This window comes from Panulirus ornatus, chromosome 12 (genome assembly GCF_036320965.1).
Source record: "Panulirus ornatus isolate Po-2019 chromosome 12, ASM3632096v1, whole genome shotgun sequence".
Classification (NCBI taxonomy): domain Eukaryota; kingdom Metazoa; phylum Arthropoda; class Malacostraca; order Decapoda; family Palinuridae; genus Panulirus; species Panulirus ornatus.
In genome coordinates this window covers 60,827,093-60,850,307 of record NC_092235.1, presented here as the reverse complement: position 1 = coordinate 60,850,307, position 23,215 = coordinate 60,827,093, and the positions used below count along the sequence as shown (strand labels likewise).

General features: G+C 43.9%; 1 protein-coding gene across 3 annotated transcripts in view; it reads right to left on the bottom strand.

Annotated features, from left to right (window-relative positions):
* LOC139751752 (uncharacterized) overlaps positions 1 to 23,215 on the bottom strand; it is a 397,676-nt gene that overhangs the window by 446 nt on the left and 374,015 nt on the right. For 2 of the 3 annotated variants that reach the window (XM_071667300.1, XM_071667301.1), the window contains exons 3-7: positions 3,384 to 3,632; positions 2,119 to 2,348; positions 1,754 to 1,821; positions 780 to 832; positions 1 to 639 (exon numbers count right to left, since the gene is read on the bottom strand). The exon at positions 1 to 639 is cut by the window's left edge and continues 446 nt beyond it. In XM_071667300.1, coding sequence (XP_071523401.1) covers positions 1 to 639; positions 780 to 832; positions 1,754 to 1,821; positions 2,119 to 2,348; positions 3,384 to 3,632 — 1,239 coding nt within the window. The remainder of the gene's footprint in view (positions 640 to 779; positions 833 to 1,753; positions 1,822 to 2,118; positions 2,349 to 3,383; positions 3,633 to 23,215) is intronic. The other variant, XM_071667302.1, reaches the window with a different exon arrangement.

Below are 23,215 nucleotides of genomic sequence, written 5' to 3'. Positions count from 1 at the left end.
CTGGGGAGAAACCACTTGCTTGTCGTCACACTGGGGAGAAGTAACTTGCTTGTCGTCACACTGGGGAGACGGTGCAGCTTTGCCGTCACACTGGGGAGAAGCTACTGGTTTGCCGTCGCACTGGGGAGAAACCACTTGCTTGTCATCACACTGGGGTGAAACCACTTGCTTATCGTCACACTGGGGAGAAGAAGTTCGCCTGTCCTCACACTGGGGAGAAACCAAATCCTTGTCTTCACACTGGGGAGAAGCCACTTGCTTATTGTCACACTGGGGAGTAGAAGTTCGCCTGTCCTCACACTGGGGAGAAATCATTTCCTTGTCATCACACTGGGGAGAAACCACTTGCCTATTGTCACACTGGGGAGCAGAAATTGGCTTGTCCTCACACTGGGGAGAAGCCATTTGCTTGTCGTCACACTGAGGAGAAGCCACTTGGCTCTGAGAGTGGACCTCTACATACAGAAGACCCACGTTGCAAGACCCTGCCGGGTGGACAGTGTGGTAGGGTGGAGGGCTGTCAGACAGGGTTGCAGCAGCAGTGCCGCCGGCGGCGGCGGCAGGAGCGCCGTTTCCCGCACGCGGCGGAGCAGAAAGCTCAGCAGGTACGATCTCATCGGATGGTGCAGCAATCACAGTCTGAGGGAAGAGAGTCGTGCGATGCAGCGATGTGGGAAAATGTAGCGTCACTTGCTAAGGTCTCTCTCTCTCTCTCTCTCTCTCTCTCTCTCTCTCTCTCTCTCTCTCTCTCTCTCTCTCTCTCTCTCTCCTCTACTTACCGAGCGCATGCTCCTGAGTCTCAGCGGCTCCTCCTGCGGAGTCTGCGCCCTCCCTGCGTGAAGAGAACAAAGAAGGAATCAGGTCTCTCGCTGGTACTTAGCATTACTCGTAAGAACACACACACACACACAGACACACACACACACACACACACACACACGCGTGAATGGGGATAATTGATGAGTTGAAGTCAGTTATCAAGCGACTCGTTAGTTTATCTACACCGCGCGGTGGTGGCAGAGGAATTACAGAGGTCATATAAGGGTTTCTGTCAGACCACAGTGGGATATGGCGAGATTGATCTAAACGTTTGGAAAACGTCTAAGTTTCCTCCAAACGTCTTGAGTTCGGTATTCTGGTACGTTGTCGTGTTTCCCTGGCATTCAGCGGTCGTGAAGAAATCGCGTGCTATCGGAGCGTGGCTTATGGACACTATGTCTAATGACGATTCTGGAACGCCATGTGGAGAGAATTGTGTCTTTATGACCTAGTGACTAAAAAGAAGGTATATGCTTAAGAATGGTAAGTTAACTCACACCTAATGATATATATATATATATATATATATATATATATATATATATATATATATATATATATATATATATATATATATATATATATATACTCGCTTTACAACGAAGTCACACAGCGCGTAAAAAGTCCCCTTGGATAAGGTTGTATCATTAGTATTACTCTCTCGTTAAAGAGCTTCTTACCCTAAAGAAATCTGCATTCTCATGCTACTGGAAGCAGCGCAACCTTGGGCTGCATGAGCCTTTTAGAAAGCTCCTGTGTAACAGCAGGACTCTTTCCATATGAAGTGGTCCTGGGATAATATATCATGAATGAACGTCACTGGATTTTGCAGGAGAGTGGATAGAGAGTGGAGCGCGTGTATGTAGGGAGGTGTAAGTATGAGCACGAGAGTAGAGACTGCCCAGAGAGGGCAAGGGAATAGGTTAGGTCTTACCCAGGTTCCTGAAGCGGGTGTTGCCTCGATCAAGAAGTCTACGGAACCGACCCCCCATGCAATCATTCCTGAAAGTACGCATGTCTGGTCTCAGAGAGTGTGGCACTTGTATATACTGATGCGTATATCTTTTTTGTATCGTGTGTGTGTGTGTGTGTGTGTGTGTGTGTGTGTGTGTGTTTACATATAGGTCCATGTATGTTTGTTTGCGTCAACTGCAAAAGTAATATCATGTTTCGAAAACAACTAAACAATCATTATCATATATATATATATATATATATATATATATATATATATATATATATATATATATATATATATATATATATATATATATATATGAATGACATAAACCATCATACTTGCGCAAGAGGCAAAAAATGTCGTAGTTGGCAGCGAGGCAGGTGACCAACAGCATGAAGAGAAACACAAGGAAGACCAGGGTGAAGGAGGCGTTGGAGGAGGAGGAGGAGGCGGCGTCGGCGGAGGTGGAGGCGGTCGAGGCCACCAGAACAGCACGGGCCCCACACCCGACCTTGTCGCACGCCTGGACAGCCACCTTGTACTTGCCGTACGGCGTCAAGTCCCTCAGCTGACGGTAGAAATGGTCGTCTGTTCGTTACGTTTTCTATCAGTGTTGGACTCCTGAAATCTCTGGTTTAACACGTTCTAGGCTCAAGGGTGTCTATAAGTGTCTTGGTTTGCCAGTTCGTTGGGTTTAAGAGTGTCTAACTACCTTGGTTTACCACTGCCTTGGGTTTAAGGGTGTTAAAATACCTTGGTTTACCGCACGTTTCTTGGTTTACCACCCCCTTGGGTTTAAGGGTGTCTAGATACCTTGGTTTACCGCACGTTTCTTGGTTTACCACTGCCTTGGGTTTAAGGGCGTTGAAATACCTAGGTTTACCGCACGTTTCTTGGTTTACTTACTTGGTTTACTACTTACCGTAAATTCTGGGCCTTTTAAGTATTTTGGTTTAATCTCTCTTGGGTTTATGAGTTTGTACATACCTCAGTTTACCAGCAATTTGGGGTTCAGAGTGTCTTAAGTACCTCGTTTTATCACTGTCATGAGTTAAAGTTTAAGCTTGAGTACCTGTGTTATATTACGCCTGAGAACTGAATATCAATTTTTGTTCTTCGAGTTTGCGTTAATATCATGCCTTTGTTTTTCTTTCGTCATATATCACATTACAGTGGAGGACTACATGAGTTATGGAACCTTAGTTTACCATTACTTAAGAATTAAGGGCGTAACGAAATTCATGGGTCGAAGATATAAAGGAATGATTAACTTTACAAGTGCCATTAGATTAGGTGTGTGTGTGTGTGTGTGTGTGTGTGTGTGTGAAATACATCGATGCCCTATGTTATGCATTGTGTGCCTCGTTGCATGACCATCACATTGCATGACCATCGATGCATGACCTATGCATGCAACCTAAATGTATCACATTGCTGACCACCTGCATACCCACCTCACATCGCAAATTGATACCACTCATTGATGACCCACCTGTGTGTGTGTGAAATAACATCAGATACACAACAGTTCCCTCAGAAACCCACCCTAATGTCTCGTGACCCACCTCACATTGCATGACCCACCTCACATTGCATGACCCACCTCACATTGCATGGACAGGGCCGGCCGGCTGAGACACTCCAGCTGTTGGGGTGGGTAACTGATGGTGGAGGCTTGCACGACGTACCGTAGGATGTCATACTTCACGGAGTCCTCCAGGACCCACGACACCGTCAGGGAGGTGTTGCTTAGGGGCGTCACCGTCACCTGTGGGGCGGGGATCCCATCCAGCGACGTGGCCATTGTACAGCTGACGCTTGGAAATCTAGAAGGATGATTGCCTTGGCGACCCTAAAATATTAAAGTATATATATATATATATATATATATATATATATATATATATATATATATATATAAATATATATATATATATATATATTATCCCTAGGGATAGGGGATTAAGAATACTTCCCACGTATTCCCTGCGTGTCGTAGAAGGCGACCAAAAGGGGAGGGAGCGGGGAGCTGGAAATCCTCCCCTCTCGTTTTTTTTTTTAATTTTCCAAAAGAAGGAACAGAGAAGGGGGCCAGGTGAGGATATTCCACAAAGGCCCAGTCCTCTGTTCTTAACGCTACCTCGCTAACGCGGGAAATGGCGAATAGTTTGAAAGAAAGAAAGATATATATATATATATATATATATATATATATATATATATATATATATATATATATATATATATATATCACGAGGATACTAAGACATAAACAATCATATATGTCGCCATCTAGAAAGAAATAAATCATTAATCACTTAAAGCAAAAATCCAGATATAGCACACACACACACACACACACACACACACACACACACACACACACACACACACGAAGAATCTTCCACCATCATCTCTGGCGATCTACGGCCAGTATAAATCTCTCATATCCTCGCACTGAGGTAGAAAGCAAGCTCAGCGGACGCTGATCTACTGTTAAGCGAGCGTCCATAGGACTCTTGTCCAGTGTGGCCGAGCGCTGGCTGGACGCTCGCCGTCTTAGTGGCTATTTTATCTGTAAAGGAAACCACTTGGTGATATGTGGTGCTGGGGATGGGGGACCGTCTTGCTTGCCTGGGGCAATACTCAGGGTGTGGCAGTAGGTGTGAGTGTGTGGGTATGTGTGTGTGGGTGTGTGTGGGTTGTGTGTGTGTGTGTGTGTGTGTGTGTGTGTGTGTGTGTGTGTGTGTGTGTGTGTGTGTGATTTCGTCAAAAGGGAGGGTTAACGGTCAGCGTTTATCCCAAGTCTTGGTCAATGAATGGTGCTGTTTTCTCTTTACCGTCTACCATATTGTGTTATCACCTATCCTGGGTTCACCATAACCTGAGTTCAACCATTTGTTGAATCTTCTTTTGAAATGTACTTGTACCATCCATGTCTCTTATATTTCCCGGTAGTTACATTGAATAGTCAAACTACCATTTTTGCATGACTCGCGTATATACCTTTTCTTTTTTTCTCGTCTATTTCACTGACTTTCTTAGACCTCTGTGGTACAACGGTTAGCGTTGCTGACCTTGCATTCACGGGCCGCGCTGGGGTTGAGCCCACGCAGGTTCGAATCCTAGTCGCGAACAGCCGGTCCACAGTTAACCCAGCTGTTCATCCTCCCCTAAGGCCTGGTTGAGTAAGTGGGTACCTGGCTTAGGCTAGAGGGTATGTAGCGTTAATGACATGATCTTGATTAAGGGCATCCAGTTACCCACATCCTTTCAGCGTACACAAAAATGAAAGCAAAATCCTTCAGACTTCATGATTCAATTCCTATCTAATTGAAAGGCTTCCGAGTTTATCCGTTCAACGTGCTGCCATGGGTAGACAATCACATATATATATCTCCTTCGTCATCAATTTCGGCTGTGAATTTAGAGATCTTTGAGCCACTCAAGGTGGCTCCTATCTTCCATCCTATCTTGGCTCGTGAAGTCTCTCTGAATTCTTCCTAACTCGTTCATTCCCGTTTGTTCAGCGTGTTATCGTACGGCAAAGCAGCATTTAATTTTGCTTATCATATGGACGTAAATTATCTTCTATAGTCTTCTGTCTCTTAGGGTGGGAAAAAAAATCTTACCGTCACATTACTTATAACTTAACTCGAGAAGGCTAATTTTTTTTCAGTATGTTCCTCGTATTTCTAGTCTTCTGTTTATGGTGATCCCACGCGCATCCTCACCTCACAGAATCTTCTTGACGAGATCATGATTATTTTTGACCATCTGGAACCTTTGTCCGTCAACCATACTGTTAGTGAACTTATATTAGCGGCAGAGTTTGGGTACTGATGGGCCGTAAACTGGCACAGCTCACACGAATAGCAAAACTGGATGGTCAAGTTTCATAAACTCACACGAATGACAAAAACTGGATAGTCAAGTTTCGTAAACTAACACGAATGGCAAAACTGGATGATCACGTTTCGCGAACTCACACGAATAGCTCATATGGGTAATCAAGTGTTGCAAGCTCACACAGGTGGAGGAACTATGTAATTAAATGTTGTAAACTCACACAGCTGGCGGAACTATGTAATCAAGTGGTGTAAACTCAACGACTGTAAGAGTTGGGTAAATCAAGTGTTGTAAACACACGACTGTCATAGTTGGGTGATCAAGTGTTGCAGACTCAGACGAATGACAGAATGATTAATCAATTGTTGTAAACTCATACAACTAGCAGAACTGGGTTGTTACGTTCCACAAACTCTCACACAACTAGCAGAACTGGGTAGTCATGTGTTGTCAACTCATTCCACTGACGGAGTTGTATGTAGTGGAGTGTTGTACGTACTTGCCTTAACTCTGAGCACAGGAGACCAAGTAGAGTGTTCCAGCATACGGAAGACCAACCTTCTTGCCCTCTCACTTGACGGGAGCGCACTCCCTTACATTCCTGTCCTCGGCGAAGTGTGGACCGAAGAAGTAACGTCTCTTGCACGACGAGAGAACCTCGTCAGCACCGTCTTCTACAACGCTGGTACTTCATGAACGCCGTCTTCTACAACAGGAGACCTCGCAAGTACCGTCTTCTACAACAAGCGGGTACTCGTAATTACCGTTATCTACAACAAGGGGGTCCTCGTCAGTAGCGTCTTCTACAACAAGGAGACTTCGCAAGTACCATCTCCAGCACAAGGACCTCGTAAAGTACCGTCGTCATCGACAACACAGGAGAGTTGTAGGAGTACCGACCTCTACGAGTTGGGGATCTACCGAACACTACCCCCCACCTGACTCACAACCCTGTAGCGCCGTCCATGGCACAGGATGTGTATCCTGAAACCTCCGTGACGTAGAGGTGAACGCTGGCATCCCCCACCCCACACCTCCTTCATATGTATGTACGTATGTGTGTGTGTGTTGTAGGACTCGGCCAGCGGTTATCCACTGCTGAGATCGCTTCGTAATCGTAGTAATGGATACAAATCCGTGGGCAAACGTTTTATACTTCGAATGAGGCAAAAAGGCTTTCTTCAGCGGGACTGTTAGTATACTGAAGAGCTTCCTAGATAAGGTAATAGAGAACAGCGCCAGTGATAACGTTTAAGAAAAGACCTAGTCAATGCTTCTTCGCTTCAGGTGGGTGGTTGACGCTACTTGCTCCTCCTTAGTGACACATGAATCTTACGGGAAATTCTCCGTAACTCAATCTGTTTGCTCTTCTAACCTCACTACACTGATCTTTCTGTTTCTTCTATTATCACAGAATGCCTCGAAAGGATCCAGCGGTCTGTTCATGTCAGCATTTCATCGTATAGCCTCCTCACCTTCACCACACGAACGCCATCTACGTTGAAGCCATTAATATTACCTCCACAGTCCATATTTATCCCTTGTGCCCCCATGCCCTAATGCTGATCATCATCATCATCATCATCACCATTGCCATCACCATCTCCACCATCAGCTTTAACAACACAACCATCACAACCAACCACCACACCATCAGTATCTCCACCAAAAACCACAACACTCATCACCCTTACTATCATCAACCGCAGTCCCTCCAATCACCACCAGTAGACCGCCACTATCACCAACACTATCACCAACACCATCTCACCACCTCTCCACCACACCATAAATCACCATCATCTCTCACCATTCTTGTCAACATTACGTACCATGTCCAGCAGTGGCGGCAGCCGTAGTACATCTTTTTCCTACGCATCGACCAGATCTGGTGCAGCCATTCTCTACGCATCGACCAGATCTGCTCAATATCCTGCTGGTCTAGTGTCAGGCCGAGCCGCCCAACGACAACGTCGCCCAGATGAAAGCCACTGAATCGATAACACGTCAGACCACCTTCATTGGCCGACGTACGACGTGTTGCGTTCCACCTGACATACGTTGACGATGGTGTCGCAAATAGAAAACGGATGCCTTATACGAGAGAGAGAGAGAGAGAGAGAGAGAGAGAGAGAGAGAGAGAGAGAGAGAGAGAGAGAGAGAGAGAGAGAGAGAGAGAGAGAGACTCCCCTGTATCGTAAATGACATTATGGTAGTCACGGGATTAGGAGAGACTAAAATGATAATGTAAAAGACACTAAGTCAACAGACTCCCTTCACATCCAATTGAAAAATTACATATAAAATGACCCAGATGATTATGGTATCTTCATCAAGTCACAACCGAACTGGAAATAAGATTTCTGATTAATGACGCGCGTATTTGCGCACACTTGGACATACCTACGTTCGCGCATATGAAGGCGAACACACACACACACACACACACACACACACACACACACACACACACACACACACAAACACACACACATACACAAATTACCACAATACTTCAGCAGCCGGAAATAATAGCCTCGTCTCTCCCTAAGTATCGTTCCTGCATTTACGTCCTTGCATACCACGATGAGAGAGAGAGAGAGAGAGAGAGAGAGAGAGAGAGAGAGAGAGAGAGAGAGAGAGAGAGAGAGAGAGAGAGAGAGAGAGAGAGAGTATAACTCCCGACCAACGTGAAGACAAGAGGCGCTAAAACGGATGGAAGCCAATAAGGACATGAGCTGGGATCAGGCACCGCCAGGCACACTGCGCCCCGCCTCTATTATCCGCCGTACTGAGCACGGCGGCCGTGCAGCAGCAGTACGGTCTTCCTCCTCCTCCTCCTCCTGCCCGCTGGTAGATGATTCCCACACCTCAGTGCCAACCATCTCGGTAGACAAAGCCGTTCACACCCTGCTCGCAAAAGCGGAAGATCACCCTTATTGACGAACGACGCGGAGGATTATTTCTCTCCCTCCCTCTCTCTCTCTCTTTTCTCTCTCCGGTCCGGTCGTGGAGAGAGAGAGAGAGAGAGAGAGAGAGAGAGAGAGAGAGAGAGAGAGAGAGAGAGAGAGGGAGAGAGATAAATGGTTTATGATAACAAATAGCAATGTCTCCGACGGTCGTATGGGGAGGTTGGGGTGTGTGAGGCGGGGCGGGGCGGGGCGCCCCCTCCTCCTCTCGCCCCACGTTATAAGTCACCGGGCGTCTCGTAAAGATAACGCCGATGAAAACAAGGTGTTATTTCTGGCTCCCGGGAGACACGCGCCGCGTACGTCATTAGCGGAGTTTGCGACGCTGTTGACGACGTAAATGTCTGGACGGTGGCCGCTATAACCCCCTGACTTAGGGGTCCCCAGCGCTACAGTTATTGCCCATTAGCTCTACTCCGCTCGGCTGTAACGTAGGCTGAATGGCGTGAAAATGCTATACAGGCAACTCGTTAGTTGCGGGGTAAGTGCATATAATAATGTCATTGACACCTTTTTTTTTCCCCCTCCTCCTCCTCCTTCTTTTAAGATAACGTTAGTCGGTATAATTTGAGCTTGACGAATGAAACGGGGCCGATAAGTAGCGCTCTTTACCAACGGAGTTTAATCCCGTAGTGGCAGTAGCCAGGTCTGCTTCGCTCTGGCGGTCCGTAATAGTAGGCACACCGATCGCTCACGGCCATAGACGGTGAGAGGGAGGGAGGGAGGAAGGAAGAACTCCACAGAGTGATAAGACTTTTCACTTTATCTAGCGGACGAACGCTTTATGATATTTGAGAGCGGGCACGCAGGTCACGGATCATCTAAACCCTTTTAAGAATCCATATACATCATCCAGGTATATCTGAGGATCAGTGAATAGGTTCTTTTTCATATACAGTGCAGGGAAGTGAAGGGAGGGAGGGGAATGACTAGACGAAGGTGTGTGTGTGTGTGTGTGTGTGTGTGTGTGGGTGGGTGGGTGGGTGTGTGTGGGTGTGTGGGTGGGGTCGGTCGTCTCACCTACCCCAAAACGCCACTCTATCGGCTCTATCTATCACTCGTTAAGTTTAATCGACGTATCAAGACCCTCAACCACAATCAGAAAAGTTCCCCCGGCGTCAAGCTTTTATCAAAAGTCCAACAGTTAAGTGGCAACATGTGACGAATCACATTCTCGTTTAGGTAAGAGAGAAATAAAAGATGAGAACCCAGCACTTCAGATAACTTTCCGCCACCCATATTGACACAATCACTACCCAACTTGGACCCATCACCCAAAACATGGAGGGTTGGAGAACGTATCATCTTTCTTTTTCGTATGGGAGAAAAACAGTGCTATTACCCATGTAGTTACCAGAAGTATCATTGTTTGAGAACCCAGCACTTCAGATAACTTTCCGCCACCCATATTGACACAATCACTACCCAACTTGGACCCATCACCCCAAAACATGGAGGGTTGGAGAACGGATCATCTTTCTGTTTTGTATATGGGAAAAACAGTGCTATTACTCATGTAGTTACCAGAAGTATCATTGTTTGAGAACCCAGCACTTCAGATAACTTTCCGCCACCCATATTGACACAATCACTACCCAACTTGGACCCATCACCCTAAAACATGGAGGGTTGGAGAACGTATCATCTTTCTTTTTTGTATGGGAGAAAAACAGTGCTATTACTCATGTAGTTACCAGAAGTATCCTTGTTTGAGGTACGTACCGCCATCTCCCTTCCACACCTGAGTCCTAACAACCACTTGCATTCCTCTCTCTCTCTCTCTCTCTCTCTCTCTCTCTCTCTCTCTCTCTCTCTCTCTCTCTCTCTCTCTCTCAGCGTCCGCAGCAGCAGAGGTGCGTGCAAGCGTTTGGCACCTCACCGCAAACTTCAGGCGCCACAGCTTTAAAGTCGTCGTTTGCTGAGTCTTGCAGTTTACACCAACTCCATCGCGTCTCCCTTGTTTGCAGGTGGAGGTAGGGAATGGCAGCGGTATAACAGACGCACGTTTGTACTTTTTCACCGATAAAAATCTATTTATCTTATATTCATATCTATCTTTATATGTATTTTCATGATGGCAGTCCACCACTATCATGTACTAAAGTCATATGTTATGACTGCTTCACTTATTCACACCTATATATATCTTACGACATGTTCTCTTCTTCTCCCTTATGTATCTTACGACACTTTCTCCCCTTCACCCTTATATATCTTACGACATGTTCTCTTCTTCTCCCCTGTGTATCTTACGACACTTTCTCCCCTTCACCCCTATATATCTTACGACATGTTCTCTTCTTCTCCCCTGTGTATCTTACGACACTTTCTCCCCTTCACCCCTATATATCTTACGACAGTTTCACTTCCTTCACCCCTACGTATCTTGCGCCAGTTTATTTATAGGAGTTCGTTCTCTCAAAACAACATTTCGACCCTAGAGACCTTGGTCAGCGCGAAAAACATTAACCATAACAAAATTTTCAAGGCAATCTATTTTTGTGAAAAATAAATATGCGAAGGAAAAAACAAATGGTGGTAATCATTCGTGTTATTTTCCTGTCAAAATGCTTTTTTTGTTTAAAAATTGAGAAAAATAATGACCTTGTGAAAAGCCACTTTGAGTAACTTAACAAATCAGAAATATTTCCAAATGTTTATGATGGTCGACGGATTGTAAATAGTGGTGAAATATATCATACATAAGTTTATGTTTAAGCTTAAGTAAAGGAGTTAAAGATCCCAAAACAATACTGCGACCCTAGACAGAGTAGCCAAATTTAGTGATGCGAATGATGGATTAATTCCCAGGCGATGTGTCGCATCTAATAAAGATTCCGATCAGTAAAATTCTTGGGGAGAGAGAGAGAGAGAGAGAGAGAGAGAGAGAGAGAGAGAGAGAGAGAGAGAGAGAGAGAGAGAGAGAGAGAGAAACGCATTGTATGGTCACTGACTCAGTCATTCATTGTCTTAAAGGAAAACGTATACACCAACGAGGATCCACACCTCATCTTCTCAGCCCCAAGGGAAAGAAAAGCGAAATCTCAGAAGTGCCGGAAAGTTTCTACTTAATCCTCCTCTCTACTTCGACGTCCTCTCCTACTTAGACCAACTTTTCCCCGTACGATAATTCAGATTCTACGGCGGTGGGGACGAACAGGCTGGCTCCTCTCGTCATGAAAAAGGGACAAGTCTGAAGGTTTTCTTTGTGGACTGGCATTGCTTGGAAGCCTGTGTGTGTGTGTGTGTGTGTGTGTGTGTGTGTGTGTGTGTGTGTGTGTGTGTTGTGACTACTAATATGTAAACTGGTCGTGTTACAGACACGCTCTTATGTTACCCTAAAAACATTTTCTATTCCTTTTGCTCATTGCGTAAATCTAATCTATCATCACGAAATAGAAATATCCCACCCGAGAATACCGATGTGTCTGAAATGTGAATAACACTGTCTTTAATCTAAGAAAATTACATTTGAAAGCAACAGAATTGAGTTAGGTCTTACAAAAGCTTCAGGCACCATGACTTTAAAGATGTAGGGAGACGTGCGATATAGAGGTTAGCATGGCAGAGCACCTCCTGCTGATGTGGGTTCACGTCGCTGGGTGGCGGAAGATGACTTATGGAAGAAATGTAAACAAAATGTCTGATTCATGATGACGTGTTTCATTTCCATTTTCTTTAATGGTGATCCATATTCATCGTCAGTCTTCCCCCACCCCGTCAGGAACCTGAACTTCAGATACTGAGAGAGAGAGAGAGAGAGAGAGAGAGAGAGAGAGAGAGAGAGAGAGAGAGAGAGAGAGAGAGAGAGAGAGAGAGAGAGAGAGAGAGAGAGAGAGAGAGAGATTTATCCCGACTTTGCCTATTTCAAATAGTTCATTTTATCATACAGCTTGTTATACGACCTAATCATTGTAGCCTAACCTCTGTAAACAGTTTGCTTACGACGTTGTTAAACAAACTCATTCGCTCCTCTCCGATCCTTGCAGACATTTACGGCGCAACTTGCAACTTAATCACTGAGGCCAAATTCCTTTGGTGCACTCTATATCCTCTTTCATTACCCCGCCGCCCCCACAGGACGGATAGGAAAGCACAATAAACCCGCCCCTCTTGCGGGTCAACTCAATCAAAACCAAGAGATATAAAGGGAGGTGTAGTTAACAAGACCGTGTAGTGACGAGAGCAGAGGATCACAGTGTGGCCTGTGGACGTCTGCGTGTGTGTGTGTGTGTGTGTGTGTGTGTGTGTGTGTGTGTGTGTGTGTGAGTCGTCCCCTTCATCATCATTATCCAGTGTTCAACCCACATATCATTTTTGACCATAATTTACTTTAATCGTCCGTCACACCCTCCAGGACTTATATAGAGAGATAAGGGTAATGTCGCCATGCGTCCTTTACATAAAGTAACCTTGCTCCCAGCTTCCTAAAACTGTCGCCCTAGTAATTAGTCCTCTACTTCACGTGTCTTCCCCCCTTTGATGCACTTGATCAATCCTCACGTACGTTATCTTTCTCTTGCTATCTGTCTCTTGCTGAACCATTCTCGTCTCCCTCTTACTCTCCTTCCTTTCCACACATATATATATATATATATATATCCTTGGCGTTCGAATCTACTTCCCCTGTTTCCACACACACACACACACACACACACACACACACACACACACACACACAAGCGTTCTCCCTCCAAAGTCCTCTCGCCACGCTGGCCTTGCCTCCCCGGTGAACCAGACTGATAAATCGGTGGCCGCGTAATTCGTCACTTGAGACCACCAATACATTTACCCCGTGTCTCCCCCTGTCGCTTGGTCCTTGTGTCCGATTGTCCGTCTGTGACCCCGACTTCCACCTCATCTTTAACGGCGAAACTTGTCTGGGAGAAAAAGTTTTATCCTACCCGAAGATGTTATTGTATTTTGAATGAATATCACGAGAAAAGTATACATTTTGGGTGCTTGGTTGGGTGGACAGATGGGCATTATGAAAGTAGTTTGTGGTCAACTGAGACAAGGGGAGGAGGGAGGCATCTGGGTGATGAAGGTGTTCCATTCCACGGAGGATGAGACACCTCAGGTTACTTTGTCACCTCCACTGCTACTTTGTCACACTCCAGGTGCTACTTTGTCTCTCCCATTCCTCCTTTGTCATCCACACAGTTTACACTGTCATTCTGATACAACTTCACTACTGCAAGTACTTTATTCTTGATAGTGTTACTTTGTCACTTCTACCGCTACTTTGTCACTTCTTGTGCTACTTTGTCACTTCCCTCGGTACTTTGTGGAGTGTTTGAGATGAATGGGGGATGACATGGCAGCCGATGGGAGCTGAAGAGACTCATAGAGTTCATGAGGGCATTGAAAAGTGCATGAAATACGTCAATGTCTGGTAATGCAAAGGTGGGTAAGTCTGAGAGTCTATCACTCTTAATGGTGTTGTGAAGGAGGGAAGTCTTGGATCATGAATGCTAAAGGTTGGAGGAGGTGGGATGAGTTGGACGTGAAATGCCTGTGAACAATGGTACCGTAAAGACAGCCAATCGTGTCAGGGATGATAGCATAAGAACAGATTATGGTAGTTAAACGCAGTTTGACTGAAACAGATGACTAAGTTATCGTTAAATGGTATGGAAATATGGAAAGGATGAGTGAAGAAAGACTATCAGAAAAATCTACGTTGTTATGGTGGAGGGAGTAAGAGGGATGAAAGTAAGAAGAGATGGAGAGGGAAGGATGGAGTGAACGAGGCTTTGAGGCATCGGGGCCCAAACATTCAGGAGGGTGAGAGGCGTGCATGAGAACTAACTGGAGAGATGTATTACATCAGGATCAGTATATCATCTCTAGATCAACTAGAGCTGAATGATAAACCAGTCCTATGAAGCGTTCAGTTCCCGACCCACACACACACACACCTCACTCCCATCTCTACGCAGGCGGATCTTTAGTGTTATTCAGCGAACACGGAGTGGCCGGCTAATGTTGCCATTAATGAAGGCTGGAAACTTTAAGCATTCACGAGAAGTTTTATCTCCAAAGTTTATCTTGTACTGTGTCAACAGACAAGGAAAGAGGAGCATCTGTGCATGAAGGTGTTACATTCATCGAGGTGAGCACCTAGGTATTACCTTGGTCTCTCCACTTACTTTACACTAGTCTACTTCTTTCTCCCTTTCTTTGTTCACACACACTAACACGTACATCCTACAACTTCACTACTGCTATACTATATTCTTATAGTGTTACTATGGCACTGCTATGCTACTTAGAACTTTGGTGCTACTTGTCATTCATGGTAACTCTTGTGAGTAGATTGTGCTGGGGGTTGGAGGCAGCCGTGGGTCTGAAGTCCCCAATAGAGTTCATGGGGCTGTGAATGGTTCTAATGGTCACATGTCTGGTAGCAGAGGTGGGAATCTGAGGTTATCACCAGGTGTGCAGGAGGCCCAGTTATGGTCCGTGATCGCTAAAGGTGGGATGGCGGGGGAGGGACGTGAAATGCCTGCATCAATGTCCTATCGAGCCAATCGTGTAGGAGTACGAAGCGCTTGGGGTTAAACCAGTTTGACTATAAACACGTCATAAGCTCAATCGCTAAGTTATGAACTATGCAAAGGTTGAGTGAAACAGCTATCAAAATCCGTTGTTAGCGTAGGGTAAGGGCATGAAAGAGAAGAATGGAGGAAGCATGCTGTGAACCAGGCGAGGTACATCGGGCCTGTATATCGGAGCTCACTTGAAGGAACGCATAGCATCCTCAGACCTCACACTCAGAGAATGTACAACACAGATCAGATATCATCTCACACAGTGACCAATGACTCATACCACGTCCTATGAACACATACACACACATGCTTTGTGAACACACAACACACACACACACAGCACCACACACACACAACAACCCCCAACGATAACATACGCAACAACCCTCGAATCATACCTCTCGTCATAGTATCCGAACACACAACACATCACCCATCTTACAGGGATCTTTAGTGTTATTCAGGAACACGATAGTGCGCTAATGTTGCATTAATGAAGCTGGGGACTTTAAGGCATTCAAGAATTTATTCCAATTTATTTATCTGTCGTCGTCAGGAAATGCGCTAAACAGGGAGCTGGCATCGTCCAGAAATTCCTCGCCTCTGCACTAGTATTTTTAAATTTCAAAGGGATCACGATAAGGACGAGAGAGGAGTTCATTCTAGCCCTTCCTTTTCCACACGCACACACACACCATATATAAATAATATATAAAAATATAATATATATATATATATATATATATATATATATAAATATTTAAAAATCAACTTCTACTTGCTTCATTAACTCTCAAGTGTTCCCAGAGCAATGCTCCATTAATTACTTTACAAAAAGCTAACTAATTCTGAAACTAATCGAGGTGCCCAGGAATGGGTAAATCACATGATGCAAAATCCACAGAATGAACAAGTCAGGAGTAATGGACAAATCCCGATCATAATTCTTTTTCGCCAACCAATAAGGATTTTAAGTGATCAGATCTTAAGGGAATGTAGAGGAGTACATGTTGAAACAATTGTCCTGGAGTCCTCCCTTAAAACCCGTTTCTCCTGGTCCTCTTACCATATTTTTTATAGGTCCTCTTTCTTTTTTTGGCTTTCATCTGTTTGGCATTCTCTTCACGCCTATAATTTTCTATACTTCTTACCTATCATTAATAATATGCTCTCCCGACCAATCTATCATCGTCCTATAATCAACTAATTCATCTCTCTCCAAACATGGTGTTTTGCTCTGACAGCCTAATCTCTATTTCTTTACGAAAGAGACTCTTGCTGTTATTCGAGCTTCCTCTCAACACACAACACCATCAGATCGACCCACAGTATCATTCTTCCAAAGTCCTTCTTGTTTACTTTTACAGAACTGCATCATTTACATACAAAAAAAAACTCCCATTCTATATCTCTTTTTCTCTCTCCTTTATCTCTTTCTCTTTCTTTACCCCTTCTTCCTTTTCCTATCTCATTCTCTTTCACTTCCCTCTCAATTTCCTCTCTGTGTCTCTTTCCTTCCCCTCACTTCCATCCTCTCCTCATCTCACATCTTCAAAATACGTTAGTATGAAATAAAAGAAAATGGTTAAGTTTGAACACATGTACCAGAACAAAAAAGAATCTACACAAAGCAAAATTAACCAGAGGGAGAGAGAGAGAGAGAGAGAGAGAGAGAGAGAGAGAGAGAGAGAGAGAGAGAGAGAGAGAGAGAGAGAGAGAGAGCAACATTCCCCAGACATTCTCAACCGCGCCAATAAACATAACAATAACCATAACGAAAGGATAAACAACATTGATGGCAATGATAACGTCAGCATTTTTATGAATGCTCGTAATTCACATGAGTCCTCTTCTCGTAGGTTCATCTCCACCACCAACAGCTTGTGTCTAAACGCGCGTGCGCGCGCGCGCGCGCACACACACACACACACACACACACACACACACACAGAGGGCAAGACGGGTGTAAATTTCTCTTCCTGCAACACACAAATAGAAATCACACACACAGACACACATCACCATCACCTACAACTCCCCTGACTTCAGCGAACAGTGCTTATAGACGTGGTGGGAGGATGTAAAGAGAAAAGACTTCCATTATCATAAATCTATTCTATCTATTAGGTTGCTTGGGTACAGCAGGACTTGTTCAAGCCCAGAGAGCTGGAGGTGGAACGTAAGCCCAAGGCGGAGACCTGTTCGAGATAGCCTGTCAGGGACGCTGTCTAAGACAGCATATAGCAGGGCTTTTTCGAGGCTTGGTGTCGAGAGCATGAGGTGCTATTCAGTTTCTGTTACTATAAGTCAGCTAACGTAAGGGCAAGTGTGCTCATCCAGTACGTCAAGGAGCCATATGGTGATAGAGTACTCTCCACTCGTTCTACTTAGAGAATCAGCAAGTCTAGTGATAAGCGAGTATGGAGGCGTTTAGCTCATCGTGAATGGTGTGGAGAGTGTATAAGGTTCAGCGTGGTCTCCACTTTTTAGGTTTCGTCCTGCTTCGAGCGTAATACAAGTCGTCACAACTGCCGACTCTCTCAGTTCCCTTTTCTCTCGCTGACGTACTAACCTAACAACGAACATTGTATTTGCCCTTCAGGACAACATCAAACATCTTCAGGATTGGACTACACACGTCAACCGGGGTGTAGACAAACTCCAGCCTTCTGAGTTACACTAAACCCTGACATCCTCCGGGTAATCAGACTTCAAACTTCTGGTGTCATTATAAATGACGGTTTAAATAGAAAATAGCCATGTCGACACTACCTTCAAATCTTCCTCATACCATCTGTACCTTCTCCGCCGACTGAGATCACTAAGCATCCCACCACCTGAACTTAGGAATGTCTATGCCATCTTCATTCTACCTAAGCTCACCAACGCCTCCCTAGCCTAGTCATCCTCAATAATAGCTACACAGAGGAACCAGCTATTCAAAGTGCAGAAGAGGGGCATACAGAATCAATCATTCAGGCCCTCATCTTGCTGAATCCGTCCACCCTCTGTGACCAACCCCGGCTGCTCACGCGGTAGTTTGGCAGTAAAGTGCTGACACATTCCCGTCACAGATACCCCCCCCCCCCCCCCCCAAAGTGTTCCAATCAGAGCTCGTCCAGACAGGTATAAGGGCAGTCCTGTGCCTGTTATTGTGAACGTCATAAACAATCCATGAACAAGGGTATTGCTATGCAAGGGAATAGCTCAGTTTTTCTGTTGGTTCGTCTGTGTGGTACGTCAGCAACTGTATTACGGTAACTATTCATCAATCCAAGTGCATAATAATACTATAAACCTTAGTATTTACTCTGTAAACATACCTGTATATCTGCTACACTGTCTATGTATATGAACCTCAGAGATGTGCTTAATCAAAGCGTGGAGATATCCATTTCACCTTCAGCTCTTGTATGATTATGTAACGATTAAGTATCGTGGCCTGTAATATCTGTAATATCTGAACCGTGCATTTTAGCCGAAAGGCTGTTAAATCCAGTAAACCCTTATGTATCTACTAATCTATTCATCTAAATGTATGAAATCGTTGTGATGTGGTCTTTGGCATACAGCCATTGTGGTCTGGATGTTTCAGCATCATTGCGACACGATCTTTGGCGTCAACAGAGTCGACTGATTAATTAACGTGCAAATACACAGTATAAGTTGACGATTTTCGAGCTTAGAAAGTTTTTACTTTCACCCCCAAAAACACGCCAGGTTGACTAGATAAAGTCTTACTCTTCTACAAACACTCGAGCTGAATACCATCCACACACCCGCTAATGAATGAGAGCGAACATGAAACTGATGAAGGAATACTGTACACAACATACAATAAACATTCATTGTGAAAGCGTGTTAAATCCTAAGAGAGCAACCTAATATTAGGTTACATCCTGCTGTAAAGATTAAAGGGAACAAGCAAAGCTTTGTTCCAGGCCCCTGGAGGATCCGTCTAGTCTCTCAATATCACTTTCCTCTGCCTTTATTGGATCGCCAAGTTCACAAGCAGCTCTCGAGGCTAACACCCTCCCAGCTCGGCTTTCACGGCGCAAGAATTTTCCTCGCTTCAAGTCTTCTTCTTCTTTTTTTTCCTTACCTTTTTTTCATGTTAGCTAAGACGGTACGGGCAACAACTGAGGCCCTAATCAAGGCCTCCATCTCATTAACGCTGTGCATATACCCTAGCCTGAGCCAGGTACCCATGTAATCAACTAACCCTTAAGGGTGAGTGAACACCTGGGTTTGACTGTGGACCGACTGCCACAGCCAGGTATCGAACCTATGCACGCTCGACCCTTGGTGGCCCGGAAATGCGTCATGGTTCGGAAGTGGTAACCATTATACCATGGAAGGCCATAGCCAGTATGATACTACGTGCCAGTGTCCTCAAGAACCTTCTTGCATTAAATTTGTATACACGGTTTACACTCTCTTGCAATCATTTATCTTCACGTTAGTTCCAGAAGTGAACAATAATAGAGGCCGAAAGAAAAGAAAAGAAAAAAAAAACTTATATACGTCAGGTAAGTATGATAATAAAAAACTGAACTAATACGTCAGGTAAGTATGATTAAAAAAAAACTGAACTAATACGTCAGGTAAGTATGATTAAAAAAGACTGAACTAATACGTCAGGTAAGTATGATTAAAAAAAAAACTGAACTAATACGTCAGGTAAGTATGATTAATAAAAAAAAGTGAACTAATACGTCAGGTAAGTATAAAATTTCTGCGTTAAACACACCGTTGTATTTTGCTCTGCGGGTAAATAGCGCTGCGCAATGGAGCGTTGTGGGCATCATTAGGAGTGCATTTAGTATGCAAATATCTACATACATGATGGTGATGATCATGATGATAATGACAGTGTTGTTGATAACGGTGATGATGGTGAAAGTGATAGCAAACTATCGTCTCCTGAAACAGCTGAAAAGAAAAGAAAAAAAATATATCAAAAGTTCGAATCTCTTTGAGACTTCGAAATAAGAGAGATACAGGGCATTTCCGTTCTTTCTAAGTAGACTCATCCCACTTAAATGGGGACAGAATGAGGCATGTCCCACTCGGATGGGGATAGAATGAGGCATATCCCACTCAGATGGGGATAGAATGAGGCACATCCCACTCAGATGGGGAGAGAATGAGGCTCAACCCACTCAGATGGGGAGAGAATGAAGCTCATCCCACTCAGATGGGGAGAGAATGAGGCTCATCCCACTCAGATGGGGATAGAATGAGGCATATCCCACTCAGATGGGGATAGAATGAGGCACATCCCACTCAGATGGGGAGAGAATGAGGCTCATCCCACTCAGATGGGGAGAGAATGAGGCACAACCCACTCATACGGGGAGAGAATGAGGCTCAACCCACTCAGATGGGGAGAGAATGAGGCACACCCCACCCATATGGGAATCCAATGAGGCTCTAAGGCTCCTATATTCTCCCCTTCGCCCCAACCACTCAGTCAGTGGCAGGGGAAGTGTCGTCATCTCAAGGTACAGCATCATCCTTCACTAACCACCCAACCCAAGGCCCGTCCCAGTGTTATGGGAAGAGGAGGAGGAGGAGGAGGAGAAGGAAGAGGAGGAGGAGTAGCATTACTCCCCACTTCCACCCACAGCCCCGACCTCGGCACTACGACTACCACGGTGGAGCTGGGAGGGGGGGAGTAAGCCTCCACCATATCCCCTTAGCTGTGCAATTCAGTATCGAGGGGATTCGCCTCCTCCATACCCCACAGGGTCTTTTGATCCTAGGATGTGTGTGGGGGCGGGGTTGGACGCCGCCTCTATACGCACCGTATCCTTAAAGCCTCAAATGCTCAAGCCACACTGAATCCTCTCTCTGGTTATTTGTCTCGTATCGTATTTTTTCGTCGCCATCAACAATCCACAGATGGTGATGATGATGACAATAATGATAATAATAATAATGATAATGATAATAATAATAATGATAATAATAATAATAATAATAATAATAATAATAATAATAATGATGATAATAATAATGAGAATAATAATAATGATAATAACAATAATAATGATAATGATAATAGAAATAATAATGATAACAATAGTTATAATAATGATGATTATAATCATAACAATAAAAATGCTATAATTCTTCATTGTGTGTGTGTATATATATATATATATATATATATATATATATATATATATATATATATATATATATATATATATATATATATATATATATTTCACTGTATTCATTATCTCTTATCATTGTTATTATAAATATTATAATTTCAAGGAATATCTTATCAGCAAGAGTAATAATGAAAGTTGTGATAGTACGATAACAGCTGGAGTATAATGAACAGTAATATATGCAATAGAAAATCATAATGATAACAGTAATAATGATCATTGTCATTATGACACTCAAGGCTTTCTCAGGCTATGTTATCATGTCTTTCCGTCCTTAGCACGCATGTGAATGCTGTCATCATCATCATCATCATCGTCATCATCATCATCATCATCATCGTCATCATCATCATCATCATCATCATCGTCATCATCATCATCATCATCGTCATCATCATCATCATCATCATCATCATCATCATCATCATCGTCATCATCATCATCATCATCATCATCATCATGGCTGTCTTTTATGGGTACATATGTCCCCCAACAAAGGTTGGTTAAGCTGACTCTTTTAGAACGTATTCTACTCTTCACTTATGCTCCTCATCTCGTACCCCATGTTTCTCATCTCGTACCCCATATTTCTCATCTCTCACCCCATGTTTCCAGTCTCTCATAATCTCCTTAGTACACTTGGGAGAGTGTCTGTAAATCTGAGTTTGTAAAAGAGCTGGACATGCACCTGGATGCCTTACTAATCTACCACAAATCAATACCTTCTTCCCTCACGATTTCACTCATATCCTCGCTAAGGGTACATTTTTCGAGATGACTTCAGAGGGTAACAACGACTGTCCCATTAACAGTGGAAAGTGACGTGATCAAATACATTCACAAAATGATGGAAAGTGTCATAACGTGATGATTAAACAGTTAAACACAGAACTAATGAGTATGATACCTATAAACCTCGCTTAGTGTGTATATCCCTCCCTCATATATAACACTCCTTTATATACCCCTACTTCATACATCGCCAACTCATAGAGAAAAACATTTGGCCACAACAACTTTAAAATATCATGACCGAAAAATGGCCACATCATCTCAACTTTACAATATCACGACCGAAAAATTACAGAAGGACAAGAATAATTCTTGAGATAAGTTTTGAGCGACAGGCAAGCTGACAAGGAATTATCTCTATATTCTCACGTTTTCAGACTCTGAAGCGTTTCGAAAGAAAAACCGAGACTCAAATACTGACTCATCTTTCATGATTGGTTTGCGGGATTAACTTCCCGCATCAAAAAGACATTCGCCTAATTGAAATTATATAAAAGAGAGAGAGAGAGAGAGAAAATAGCGTAAAGACATGAGAGCAGTCGAAGCATCTATAACTCGAAAAATATATGAACTGCTTCGAAATCGACAATGCTTCGAACCCAATAATGAACAGCGTTCACCTTCAGGCACCAACACTTAACGATATTTACGTCAAAATATACGTTGTGATGATAACGGCTGTAAACCCATTGGCTGGGCTGAACAGGTGCATTGTAATATAATATCAAGGCAAATTGCTTCACAGCGAGGCGAGACTTTAGAGGTGATCGTTACGCGCTGGGATAACGACTTCGGGAGTTAGTGGTCTTACGCGCCAGGGATGCTGGGGTTTAGGAGTTGGGTAGTTTCTCTTGAATGAGACGCTCCAGCAGGACTTGCTAATTTCACAAGGATGTGAACTGATGGAGGTTGAATATATATATATATATATATATATATATATATATATATATATATATATATATATATATATATATATATATATATATCCCTGGGGATAGGGGAGAAAGAATACTTCCCACGTATTCCCTGCGTGTCGTAGAAGGCGACTAAAAGGGGAGGGAGCGGGCGGCTGGAAATCCTCCCCTC